At 45.6% G+C, this 14,032-nt stretch overlaps 1 protein-coding gene across 1 annotated transcript; it reads right to left on the bottom strand.

Annotated features, from left to right (window-relative positions):
- Positions 1 to 3,801: 3,801 nt before the first annotated feature.
- Positions 3,802 to 11,695, bottom strand: SLC30A1 (solute carrier family 30 member 1). The gene is made up of 2 exons (XM_074579494.1): positions 10,855 to 11,695; positions 3,802 to 7,296 (listed from the first exon to the last, which is right to left on the bottom strand). Exons 1-2 carry the CDS (start codon positions 11,483 to 11,485, stop codon positions 6,386 to 6,388), a joined length of 1,542 nt encoding a protein of 513 aa, XP_074435595.1. The 5' UTR covers positions 11,486 to 11,695; the 3' UTR covers positions 3,802 to 6,385.
- Positions 11,696 to 14,032: the final 2,337 nt, after the last annotated feature.

The raw sequence follows: 14,032 nt of genomic DNA, 5'->3' as shown, positions 1-14,032 counted from the left end.
CACGACTAGAAGTGGAGCTTGGGCGACAGGAGGGGGGGATTACAATTTGGCCTGAGCACTACTTTAAAGTTTGTGGTGTCACAGAAAGAAAAAAAAAAAAAAAAAAAGATAACACAGAACACATATATAAAAATGCTAACCAAAGTTTTGGTGGCAAGGGTTTCACGCCAGGTTTGGGATGCTAGCATGGATCAGGCTGAGGAGAAGGTTCCTGCTGAAAGTGGTCGCCTGCCTGGAGTGAGACACAGCTTCACCCCCTGTGAATCCTGCCCTTTCCCTCTGGCATCAGCTGCTCCGATGCCAAAGCAGCAAGAAGTTGTCCTGGGAGCTAGATCTGGTCCTTGAGGTGGTCAGGCAACCATCTGGGGCAGGAGGTCTAGGAATGGTGTGGGTAAAGGTATGTGTAAAAGTAAAAGTAGGCTGTAGACCTGAAGCTTCCCTTCCCGTCCTATTAATTAAAAATTCCCATCCCATACTAGCATATCTCATAAAGGGTGTTCGTATTAAGTTTAAATCACACCTTTTCATGGTGCGACAGAAGCGGCTTTGGAAAAGGGCAAAACTCAAGCTCACGTGCAACGCTTTCAGTCCAACCGAAGATACCCTCCTGCATATCTAACCAATAACAGGGAATCACTTTTCCTTCTTGAAGCAGAAAAAAAGCAGCTGCTGAAGCTGCACCAGTGAAGGGCTCCAAAACGAACTCATCACTGCGAGCTCAGGAACAGCTCCGGGCAGGTATTACGAACGCTCCTGCCCTCCTCAGTGTTCTTGCTGGCAGCTCTGTCTTTTTCTGCAGTCAGTACTTTCTTCCCCACAAACCTTACAAACGGCAGCACGTCTGAATTGAAAAACACGAAGCTGAAAAACACCAAAGCATCTTCTGCTCTAAAGTAACTATCTTCCAAAAACATTAAATAGAACAGTACAGACATCTACTAGGAAGCCTACCTTATTGACCCGTGTGTTACATCTTTAACCATGGCCAACTAACAGGACAGGAAGATTTTCTTAATGCTTTTCGAAGGCTGTTTTTCTTAGGAAAAAAAATGCATTTTGTGTAATTCTCTTCACATGATACTAGAATTGAGCAACTATTCTTTTAATTGCACCTGGAATCCAGACAGTTGGAGGCCATCACTTCACAACCCATTTATTAACCTCTTTTTCTACTTGTGCTCTTTGTATGTGTTTCTGAGGTTCTGCGAGATGGTGACAGTGCATTTCTACTAGTCAGATTTCTTCCTAGGAACTGACCTGAGAAAGAAATCCCAACTAAAAGTATTTGTCATTCAAGAGCTCCATTTATTTTCTCAGGACTTTAATAAAAAAACCCAAATAATCAAATTAAAAAAAACCCAAACCACAAAACAAACGAAAACACATTATCATTTATTTTAAAAGAAGGCAAAAATATCTTCAATGAACGCTAGCTATGCTAGTGTTGAAATTATATTTCAACATTGCTCAGAAGTAGGATCCAGGACATGAAAAAAAAAAAAAAGCCACATAAATCCCATGTGCTTTTTGGATGAAAGACATTTTTCAGTATCGTGGTTTTGCTCTTCAACTACTTCGAAAACATGGTGAACACAAAAAAATATAAATGTGAGCCTGCTAAAACGTGGCCATGTACCTCACAGGAAGCTAACCACACAAAGCAAAGGTCATAAGGAATAATCAGACCTCCTGTTATCAGCAAGGCTACGTTTGATTTGGAAAACTGTCAAGCCCGGCTTTAGCTCAGGCAAATGGAGCATCCACCACTTTGCGTCCAGCAGAGAAAGAAAAACCCAAAGTTACTAAATGCATACCTAAAGAGGGTGTAACTGACGCTATGCTACGAAACTAAAATAGTCAGAGCATATTTATATGCTTTTAAATATAGTTAGCAGGATTTCCCATTCCCTCCACGTGGAACTCAGAACATCTAGCTACAAAATTCACCCCCTCCGTCCCCCCCGGTCTCTCCATAGCTGAAGAGATTAGAAAGTGCAGTCAAAGCAGGGGGTAGGGGAGGAGAATGGCAAGAATCTTTATCCCTCCTCCCCAAACTCCACTAGGCAGCGTTTAATAAATTCAGACAGCCCAATTCCAGGAGCAAACAGCAATGTCAATTTAGCTAAACTTGTTAACAACTCTTAGGACAATCAGCCAGCTTTTTTTTCTTTCTTTTTGGAGAACAGGGAAAAGGAATAAATCCTGGAACTATAGCACACCGATAGTATTTCTGCAGCAAATTTAGGAACACCACAGTACTCCGGATTTGAATACATCCATAGAATCTAGGTACTTTCAGTCGTTCTTCAAAAGCCAGGCTGTTCTGGCAGCAGCTTCGGACTCACTCTCGCAAATAATTCCTCGCATGCAAGTAACTACTCGTCAGCCGGATGAAACTATTTGTGAATACAGAAATTTACAGAACTAAGCTCTTGCCATGACTTTTGGGGAGTCACAAGTTGGGGCTGGTTTTGTCTTTTACTAACTATGTGTATGTCCATACCGAATACCATGACGCAGCAATAACAGATATTACCAAAAGCCTAGAGTGGGTGTCGAAAGCAATTGAGCTAAAACTATAAGGGGTTCCACAAAAGTGATTTACTCTGCTAAAAAATAAAGCTTCAGGGTACTGTGGCAAGTCCACCGAGTGTCTGAATTAGTTCTGTGCTGCACCCTTAGGTGCAGATCCAATCTAGAACGGGATTCTAAAATAGCATGTTTCTGGATGAGACGTGTACTAAGCGTAAAGTATTTCCCCCCGTGATGTTTGGTACATCTCCGACACATTTAATCAGAAGCATAAACAATCTAGACACTGAAATACAAACTTATTTTTCCTTAAAATCAGTGTTCCATATTTTTTTTATTTTAAAAATTCAGGAATGTGATACACAATACAATTAGCTCCCCACCACTGCAGTGTTCACTTACATGAGATTCACTAGTTTCATGCTTCGTGGAAAAAAAAAAAAAAAAGAAAAAAAAAAGGTGACTGCGCAGTGTTTTTGAATGCTCCCAGTATTCTGGATTTGTGATCTTCAGAAGAAATCAAGTCTGTGTAACCACAGATAGATCCGTTTGAAAAAAAAATCAAGTTATAGCACAAGCTAGCAGGCTACAGCCGGGTCTCATACAGCCAGAACAAACACAAGAATTGTGTTCCTGCTGCTGTACAGCCACCACCTTGACCTGACTTATATGCTTTCAGGGAATTTGCCATCGAGGGCTAAAGAGACTAAAGGGCCCCTTTCAGTGCTGCCCATGCAACACGGCACATGACAGAGAGGCTACGCAACTCCCCTTTTCTGCCCCCATCATCATCATCATCATCACATCTGCACCCTGTCCTGATAATAAAAATAATGTGGGGGAGAGCTTTTTGTCTTTTAAGCTAGCCATTGCCTGCAATGGACACAGAAATAGAAAAATAAGACTTCTGGCACAAAAAAAAAAAAGATTAAATAGTTACAGTGGAATTAGTGACTACAACTCCATCTATTCAGATGCATTTACTGAGCTGTTTAACCAATGGTGGCAACTGTCAAGACTCAATAGCTGCTCTTTTTTTAGAAGAGCAACAGAAGAGAAATAAGTCAGGCTTCTCAGTGCTGCTATGGTTCGTCTTGGGTTTTCTTTTTAAAATAAACTAGAGAGCAGTAGTTCTATGGTGCATTAGTGATATACAGCAGGACCTCAAGAATTCGTATTAATGACTGAGACCAATTTTAAACTAGTGAGCAAAATAATTAGTGAAAAGTTTACCACAAAAAGCAAGGATACACATTTCCAAAAAAATAGTACTTTGTTCATTTCAAAATTTACTTGGTTAATACTTTGTAGTATACTAGCAGTGGTAGCATATTTTGCAAACGTAGTCTCATACAAGATCTCATTTAACAGTCAACTCTAGATCATATACAGGTAACAGGAGAAAGAGTTAAGATAATTCAGACAAAACAAAAACACATATAAATACTATATTGACATATTTAAGTTAGTTTATGAGACTATACAACAAGAATAAACACAGAAAAAAGGCGAGCGATGCTGATGGCTGTGAAGCACCAACACCCCCCAAGCTAGCACAAAGCTGAACCGACCCATCCACGCACCGCAGCTTCCTCTGGACGCACCTGAGCAGCCAAGAGGCAAAATAACTGCAGGGTGCTGCGCTGCACCCAAGCTAACGAACCCTCTGACAGCGGGCTCATGCCAAACGGGACTCAGCTCCTTTACTTTCCCAACGCTTTGGCACATCGCATTTGGCCAAGGCATTGGCGTGCGACACCGGACCGGTCTGGCCCCGTAGACTGCACAGTTAATATACAACACTGGTAACCCACCCATGGATAATCGAGAGTTGACTGCAATGCTCTGCTGAGAATTTGGGTAAGACCACTGACACGACCTGGGCCAACCCAGGTCCGACGAGCAGCAGACTATTCTTAACTACTTCGGAGCAATTATCATAGTAGACACACACTAGAGATGCAAACTAGCGAGGCATTCTGTATCTGGAGGCAAAGCTACATTCCCTTCGCTAACAAAACATTCTTTAAAAAAAAAAAATTTCTACATTTAAATACTGTTAAAAACCTGAAAACCACAGCATCAAAGAATTTCATAAGGCCAAAACTATCCTCAGTTCCCTCTGTTGTGCCCAGGTATTGCAATACATTTGTAGAAGAAGTAAATACCATGTAGTTTAGCATCTTATACTCCTTCCAGTGCCTTCCAGTAACAGATCTCAGAGCTCTTCGCACAAGAATTAAGCCTCACAACACCCCTGTGAGGTAGGTATTATCCCCATTTTAAGACAGGGAAACCGAGGCAGAGTGTTTATCATGTCCAGAGTCATAGAGCAAACAACGGAAGATCTGAGTTGTTTTCCAGTTTTGAGCATAGGAGCAGTCAATTAATTCACGCGACATTGTTTCCCACACATAACTTGAGGGTGGATTGAAAGGGTCAGGGTTTTAGATTAGATTTCTTGTATGTTTTATCTTCAACCCTCATCTAGTCTCTGCCAAATTCAGAGTCCATAGACCAGTTTCTCCTCTGTTAAGGTGTAAGTTGGCAGCGTACTGTAACAGCTTCTTTAGAGCCAGATGTCAATTAACTGAGTTAACATTTTAAACCATAGATTCGGATACTTAGTAAGTGAAATTATGTGATACACAAAAATCTCAAAGTGTGAAATACCGTGAATGAAACCCTGCTCCCTGCCCCGCTTCCTCAGAAGTCTTCCTTCGCGCTTCCTAAAGGCTGCTGAGGACGAGGCAGGGACCAGGACTGCAGTCACTGCAAGTCCTTATAAACAGGCTCAACTACAAGCAAAACGCGCCACTGAATTACTTGTTAGTTACAGAGGCTACTGTCCATGCTTAAAAGCATGAATTATACTGCTGGTGCTTGGCAGACTTTCCCTGACAGAGCACTTATTGACATAACTAATTCTTTCATCTTAGTAAATCGAGAATCAGTTAAAAATGACGCTCCAGCTCTTCATTCATAGCACTGTGAGTCAAGGACTCTTTAAACATCAAAGACTTCTATGACCAGATACAACTTGGAAATAAGGAAAAACACCAGAAAATCCATAAAATATGAAAGTATGTGTTACTTTATCAGTCAGTCTCACGTCTTGATCACAGAGCAGTACATGGTTGCTTGAACCTCCATTCTCATAGAAAAAAAACCCTTTCACATCTGATATTTTCACAAGCAGTTGATTTCAATTGCCTCGCTACCTTACCAGAAGAAGTGGGGACAGCTTCTAACAATCACATGATGTCCTCTTTAAAATACGCTATTGGACAAATTCATTAGAAAAGCCTTCACATTTATTATTATATAGGTTTAAGAAAAATACGTGAAACTGCAAAGTGGCTTCCAGTTTTAAGTAGTTATATCTTTAAAAACATTCTATGAACTTTGGTTTCCTTAGGGCTTCTAAATAAACAATATATTAAAATATCTACAAATCAAATATTAAAGGAAAGAGTAGGTCCAAGAAATCTGTAACACAAATTGAGTTCCTACATGCTTATCCCTCAAATACCTTTTCACCGGAAAAAAAATATTTTAACTTGAAGCACAGCAAAAAGTGTCCCCGCTGAAATGTTGGAACTGGTTTTCTGAAGTTGTTACAGCACTGGTGCACTTTCTGTCTGTCTCAGTACGAAGTCAACACTAACACATTGTATCATGACAGTGACATTATGTTCTTTAAAACAAGCATTCTAGATTTAGCAATATGACAAGAACAAGGACTTCAGCAATTACACTACTTGGCAAAATTGCATCTCAAACGTCTGTCCCTTCCTCTTGCAATATAGCTGTTGTCAAAGTCACCAAAACTCAGGTAGCACCATTCAGGGAGTTACAAAGATGATTCGAACTGCTCGCTTTGATCGGTGTTTGCCTCTAGCTTAACTGAAGGGATACTCTCCGACTTAGTCCTCCTAGTTTTTGGAAATTCAATGACAACTTCTGAACAAGAAATACTAATTGACGAAGATTTTTCTGTCTTCTTTGTAGTATTATCTTCTCCTGTTCCGCAACACTGCTTCAAAGCACACTGAGTCCTGCAAGGAAACTCACATTTCCCTCTCCCCGATTCAGAGCCAACGCTGGCAAACTCAGGCTGAATGGTAGTTGCGTGAATCCCTTCATCGTGAAAGATCTCCTTTATGCGCTTTGCCACCATCATGTATGTGGAAGGGTCAGGACACTTTATGTGAGCAGTGCCAATGATCCTACTGCCTGCCAGCTGCCAAATGTGTAATTCATGGACTGCTTCGACTCCATCAAGGGTACGTAACTTTGAGTTCAAAGAATGAACATCTATTTGTTTGGGAACAGTCTGCAGAAGTATAAGGGCTGACTCCCTAAGTAACGGGTAGGTTGTGTAAAGGAGTATACAAACCATGATCAAACAAAGGACGGGATCTAAATACAGCAACCAGCACGGACCAGCCACCGTAATGCTCTCCTGCTCGGACTTGTTTTCTCTGCCAAGTGTTTGGGATAAAGTAGCATTTTCCATACAATGATTATTGACACATGGATTAAAGCAGGGCTCGTCTTTGCGGCATGGATTCCACAACCCATAAAAGAGCAAGGCATTCACTACCACAATAACTGAACCTAAGGCATCTCCAAAAACATGCAGAAAAACTCCACGCATGTTAAGCTGTGCACTAGAGTCTTCTTCAACCTCCTCTACGTCCAGGGGATAATGACCAGCGTTCCCATTCACTTGTAGGTCCGTCATGTCGTCTTTCATATCACCTGGCAAGAAAACAGTAAAATGATTAGGCATATGCTGTAATACTACACATTACTATAATTCCATATAAAATAATAATGAACATTAAGCTTGCCACATTAAGTACAAAACTGAAAAGCAATTCACTCTAGCCATAACACTTAGCAACATTTTCTTGGGCTTAGAAATATTCAGTTGTCCCAGTAAGTGATCTAAGTCTAAGAAGGCTTTCTACAGGGAGCTTAAAAGTTATAGTGGTAAAGTATGAAGATGACCATACTTTAATTTATTTTACTGAAAAAACTGTTTAACCATTTGACTACTCACCGTCCATTTCTTAAACAAAATGCAGAATTACAGAGCATATATAAAAAAAGATGGTTACATAGCTAAGTAACTTACATTTGTTCCCTCTTTTGAAAAGCCAGAAGGCTCATCACATCGCTAGAATCTCTCTTAAACCATAGGACTGCGTTGCTATTCTACATTAAAATTTGTGAGGCCAGTAGCTCAAAAGCTGTATGGATACTGCTTTATAGTCACCACTTCTCAGGTTTAGCAGTTCATTTCGAAAAGAATTCTGAATTCAGGGAAAAGAAAGTTTTTCTGAGATGGCGCATGGAGGAGACAGCAGAACTGTGAGATACAGTGAGCTGAGCTTTTAGGTCTAAACGGCAGAATTTATCAGCAGTATTGACTACAGGACAGTGTAAGTTATCACTGAAGCTCTCAGAGGCTAGGGACTAGTGTTATTTATATTTCAGAACACATTTTGAAAAGTAGTAAAAATAAGTTTTTTAAGTGGCATACAGCTGTTAAATGATATATAACTGTTAATGCCCAAAGCTGTACGTCATGGACTGTGCAACGCATAAATGAACATTTCAGTGCCCTTCTTTGACAAAACCGTCTGTGATACTACCACTCCATCACACTTAACTAGCTATATAGAAGTGAATGCACACATCATTACAAAGAAGATGGTTTTTGAAAGAAAAACATCATCCAGTGTTCAAAATTGAAAGTATTTTACATGATTAACCTCCTTTTCTTCTAAAGTTCTTCTTTAGATTTCCAGTGTTAAAGCAACGTAACAGGCACTGGCCCTGGCCCAACAAACTGAAACAGGGAGCTCTGACTGCTTCCACGGTTCTTCAGTTCAGAGCTTTGTAAACATTAACATGTTAGTATGACCTGCAGCTTCTGCCACTCTGCTCTCATGACTGCGATTCCGTAATCATAAAGTGTGTACAAGTTCTTCCCTCTCTGAAGAAAGGGTGGGCTCCTACGAAGGTGCCTGAGCAGGTCAGTTCCAAGCCCCAGGCTCATAACCCTGAGCGTCACACTTCTGTCCTAAAGCTCCAGCTACGTTTTCCACACAGCTTCTGGGAGTTGTGGAATATGGGACCTGAAACTTTCCAGAGAAACCAATAAATTAGAGGAAAATATCTCAAGTTACAGAGTTCAGACCTCAGAGTCCACGATGAGAGCAAGGAAAGAGGAACTTTTCTGATACTCCGCTGCGTACCAAGTACTCGTAGAAAAGACAATCTGGGAAGTCAGCAGACCTGCCCATCAGGGTGGGTAACAGGAAACAGGGTTCCAAAAAGCTCTTGAGATTTTTTAATGGCAAAAGGTTAAAATGTGTCCACTTGAACTACGCTCATTTAAATCTAACTATAAACTGCTAAGTTCACGTAAAGAATATGCACAAAGATACCTGCGCAGGACTAGCCCCTAAGGCTATCACTAGCTTTCCACTTCCACCTTCAGAAATCAGGGCTTACCCCTCTCTGTAATTTCCAGTGAAGGCACAGTACCACTCCCTGACACCTCCCGAGTCTTCACCTACACATCTTACCATTTCTCACAAGTCTCCAAGCGCTTCTACCTCTAACATTTCCATGGGTAAGCTATGAATAACTGCATCCATTACATAATCATGACTGGGCATAGAAGGAAATACAAACTTCTCTCAAAGTTTCACTGTGACCAAAATTATGCCCTATTACCAGCTAAATACCCACAACAAATTATTTGTTATTGCCAGAAGGACATCCATAAGAAATTCCAGACAAATTAGCTCAAAACAGTATACATTTTACTCCATGCTGTAAATGAATCTCTTTGTCTAGAACTAGTCCAAAACTTGACTAAAAGCACAACTTTTCACCATGTTTCACCATGCAAGAACAATTCACAAGCCAAGATATCTACCAGATCAACGGTTAAAGGAATTTTACATTGTTTGAAACTAATTATTAGGATACCTTTGTTGGAACTAAACCAACATTAAGAGCTTATTATGTGGTCAAGAAAATGGTATACTATAATCAGAGGAACTTTCCTGTCCTCTTGCAAAACCTGTCTTTTCAAAACCAACATGGAGTTTTCAAAACATAGAGAAGAGAAAGAGACAGAGAGACTCTGCTAAGTTTCTTAAACGTGTATTAGAACCTCTGACCACATTAAAACCGAAACTGTAGCAAAGTTCACTCTGCTCAATTACAGCTGAATTTAAGCTGAAACAGCGGTCTCCTGATGTTGCCCTGAAAATAAAGGAGAGACATGGGTTCTGAAGACTTGACACCCCTTCCTCCTGGTAACACAGATGCCATATGACTAAAGCAGAGAAACGGCAATTAATTACGCACCTTTCACTCTGCCAGCACGCAGCACTCAGCGTTGACCAACTGACTTCAAAATAAACTATCCGGGTTTCTGGATCCATTTACCAAAAAAAACCCCAAACAAACGAAAAAAAAACAACAACCAAGAAATTCCCTCCCACAAAAGAGACAGTTTGATCGCAACTGGGAAGGGAAGATTGTAAATTTATCTCTATGTGCAAGTGAGTGGGAAGGTGCATGCTTTAGAAAGCTGAAGAAAACTAATTCAAAAGAAACCACGCACGTACTCTGACACCAGTGAGCTCCGCATTCAGTGCCTATCGCACGACTCCCACAGCTCTGATTGGTAACTTCCAAGACTTGTTCCTACTAATACGGATGACACGAAGTAGTACAACACTGTTGCAATGGAATATACTTCAGTATGTTACGTACAGATTTCGATGAGCTTCTCAGGTAGCTAGTAACTGGCCCAACTGGGAGATGTGGCTGTCAGGACCAAGGTGTTGAGCTGCGCTCTATTTGATGTGCAGCCAGTTCAGAGGCATTAGGGCAATGTCTTGTGACAGCTTGTGTTGCTAGGCAAAGAACACTTGTCATGTGCCTTCTCTACCAGCACCAACTTTTTCCAAGGCAGAACCGCTTTACCCTAAGACTCTTTCACACTCTGACCTGTCTGCAAGACAAACACGCAACTTGGAGCACTTCTTTTAGCACTTGAAGGAAAGGCGTGCGGTAGAGGTGCAACGGCCGTGTGCCCGATGTCACCGCTAAGAAAATTTCTTGCCTTGTCCCCAGGAGGAAGGGGGACTGAGGAGGAAGGACGGCTGGTCCCCACGAAGCTTGCACCCGGCGGGACCAGGATGCCCACCACCTTCCTCGGGGAAGGGACCTCTCCTGCTTTCCTGACACCTCTATGCTGGGATGGGACAGAGGAGCTGGAGGACTTACCTAGCTTGTCCTGGCTGACTCCGTTGGAGCTGCTGCAGTTCTCCACCAAGGTGCTGGTCTCCTCCCGGTGCAGTGCAGCCTCCCCGTCCCCGGGCGGCTGCTCGGGCTTGGGGCCGCTGCGGGGGTGCTGCCGGCTGCCGTGCGAGTGTCCGTGGCCATGGGAATGGCCGTGGCCACCGACGCCGTGGTGGTTGAAGAGGCAGAGCCCCAGCAGGTTGATGATGAGCCCCGCCACCCCCACGCCGATGACCACCAGTGGCTTCTGGATCTCATGGGGCTCCGTGAAGCGCTCGATGGCCTCCAGCAGGATGGTGAAGCAGAGGGCGGTGAGGAAGACGGCGTTGACCAGGGCGCCCATCACCTCGGCCCGCACCCACCCGAAGGTGTTCTTCTTGGTGGCCCGGGTGCGCTGGGCGAAGCGCACGGCCACCAGTGCCACGACCAGGGCCATGACATCGGAGAGCATGTGGAAGGAGTCGGAGAGCATGGCCAGCGACGACGTGACCCGGCTCACCACCACCTCCACCACGAAGAAGAGGAAGGTAAGGGCCAGCATGCACAGCAGCCGCGCCCGCCGGTTCTGCCACCACCGCGGCCCGCCGGGCCCCTTCGCCGCCATCCCCCCGCACATCGCGCCGGGGCACCGGCTGCCGGCCCGGCACCACCCGACCCAACCCCGGCGGAGAGGCGAGGAGAGCGGCCGGCGGGTCGGTGCGGCGGAGCCCTGAGGGCAAGCGCGGCCCCTTTCCCCGCCGCCGGCGGCCCGGCCACCGCCGCTCCCTCCGCAGGCGCTGGGCGAGCAAACTTTGCACCCGAGCCCCCTCACTCTTTCCACACGGAACCCGAGCCGGCACGGACACGCCTCCCCGCCCGCGCCCCATTGGCCGCCGCCCCCCCGCCGCCCGGCCGTGCCCGCCCGACCCCGCCCCCCGCCACGCTTCCCATTGGCCCGCGCGCCCTCGCGACAGGCGGCCCCGCCCCCTCCCGGTACCGCCCTTCGGCCGCCCCGCCGGGCCGGGCCGGGGGAGGGGGGCGGGGCCGCGCGTGACGTTCCGGCAGCTGCAGTTCCGATTGGCTGAGCCCGTCGGTATTCCCCCCCCCGCCCGCCGACCCGCAAGCCCCGCCCCCCGGCCAGCGGGACTCGTGCAAAAGGTGCGCTTCACACGGCCCCGGCACGGCGCGCGCCCGGGGGCGGGGCGGGGCGGGGCGGGGCGGGGCGGGGCTCCCCCTGCGGGCCGGGCCGGGCCGGGGCGGGCGGGCGGGCGAGCGGGCGAAGGCCCCGCTGCGCGGTCGGGTCGGGTCGGGTCGGGTCGGGTCGGGTCGGGTCGGGTCGGGTCGCGCGGGGGGTTGTGACGTCACGCGTTGGGGTGGTGGGCCTTTGTGACGTCACGCGGGCCTGGCTTTCCCTGGGGAGGGGTGTCCTGCCGGGTTACAAACGGGAGCAGGAGGCGCCCCGGCGTCGCGGCTGTGGGGGCACCGGGAATGGCCGTTGCCCAGACGCCGGCCCTCCGCCCCGGCGGCGGGGGGGACCGGCCACCGGCACCGTGCCCAGCTGGCACCGCCGCGGGGCCGTTTCGCAGCTACCGCACACGCCACAGCACATCCCCACGGCTGCTCCTGGCCCCCGGCCCGCGCTCCCGGGTTCGTCTGAGGCTTGGCCTTTTTTGCAGGGGGATTTCTGTCAATTAATTCTCTCCTGTGGGTGCCGCCGAGGGCAGTAGGATGAGCGGTAAGGCCGTAAGGACTGATGAGCGGTTTAAAAAACAAAAAAAAAAATCGGAGAGAAAAAGAAAGTAATTTTGCCTGAGAAAGTTTTGAAAAGCTGTAATATAACAAAAATACATAAACACTAAGAAGTCATCCCCTAGATACTGTTTGTTTTATTAAACTTGTAGTTAAAGAAGGAAAGGGAAAGGAAGTATTCCGAGACATCGAGAAAAAAATTACAGAAATGTAATCACAAGAAAAAAAAAAATATCACAAAAATTACAAAAAAGGCAGAGTTGACCTCTCACTTTGCCTGCTGTGTTCCAGGGAGCCAACAAACATGGCAGCAAGAGAGTGCCCAAGAATATTCCATATGTGGAAAACGGAGAGAGAGGAAACAAATGGCCATAGCTATTTGTAGCTATAGAGGTGTATGAATATGTAGAGACGGTAAGAAAACTGATGCCCTGAAACGGAAGATGTAGCAAGAATGCAAAAGCCTGTTGCAATCCTTGGAGTTTCCAAAGGATCACGATTCAGGGTCCTGGAGCTGGACAGCTGGTCTCATTCCATTAGTAAAATGGCAGAAGGTTCACGCTACCACAAGAAAAGAGTTACCAACAAGCGCAGCTGGGCCCAGTAGTTCAGGACAGGCTTCCCCTGAGCTCAGCAGGGTCCCAGCGAGTCCACATCTGCCTTGCCTGTCTCTTCTAATCCGTGCGTGCCACCCCCTCCCCTTACGCCGCAGTGTTATGCTCTTTACGTTGCAGACACGGCTTGGGCACTGCTGTACTGACCTGTGACCCCAAGCCCTGTTTTCTGTGAGATTGTTCGTATGTCAAAATCTGGGCCTGCTGTGTTTTTAGTTCAGTGGTAGGAACCCGTATGGAATGCTTTAATGACCATCGTAAAGAGCACTGTAAGATAGTCAGTAATTAGATTGCTCCAACATTCTCCTCATCTACTTGGCTTCCCATATGCCATGCTATCATTTAATAAGTTGTAAATAATCGGGAAGCTGACCAGCGATTATACTGAAAAGGAACATGCCAATGTCCTCTCCTCACCCCCACACAAGGCCATTAGTTAATGAGGAAGAATTACCCAAATTAGGATGTATGGGTCAAAGAAACTGGTACAGCTCAAGCCTTTTTTAATTCCTGCAGGTGGGGCGGGTTATCATTTTACAGGGAAAGAATTATCATTGGTGTTAATCCAATGGAATCTAGCTAGGAAGGAAGGGAGGACGAGGAGTTTAATGTCTCTCATTGGCTGGACTTCAGGAATCGCTGAAACTGGGTGTAGGCTGGTTGCCACCGTGATGTTGTCGTGCTTTTCTTGATTAAAAGTACTCAGTTCCCTCCTGAGAAATAAACAGGATAGCAGTATCGGTACCACCCTTATGAATAAAACTTAATCAGCATTGAACATAAACTGTGTCAAGAGCTTTGACTGACTTACAGGTGGGGAG

This window comes from Larus michahellis, chromosome 3 (assembly GCF_964199755.1).
Source record: "Larus michahellis chromosome 3, bLarMic1.1, whole genome shotgun sequence".
NCBI classification, from domain to species: domain Eukaryota; kingdom Metazoa; phylum Chordata; class Aves; order Charadriiformes; family Laridae; genus Larus; species Larus michahellis.
This window is presented reverse-complemented; position numbering and strand designations above follow the sequence as displayed.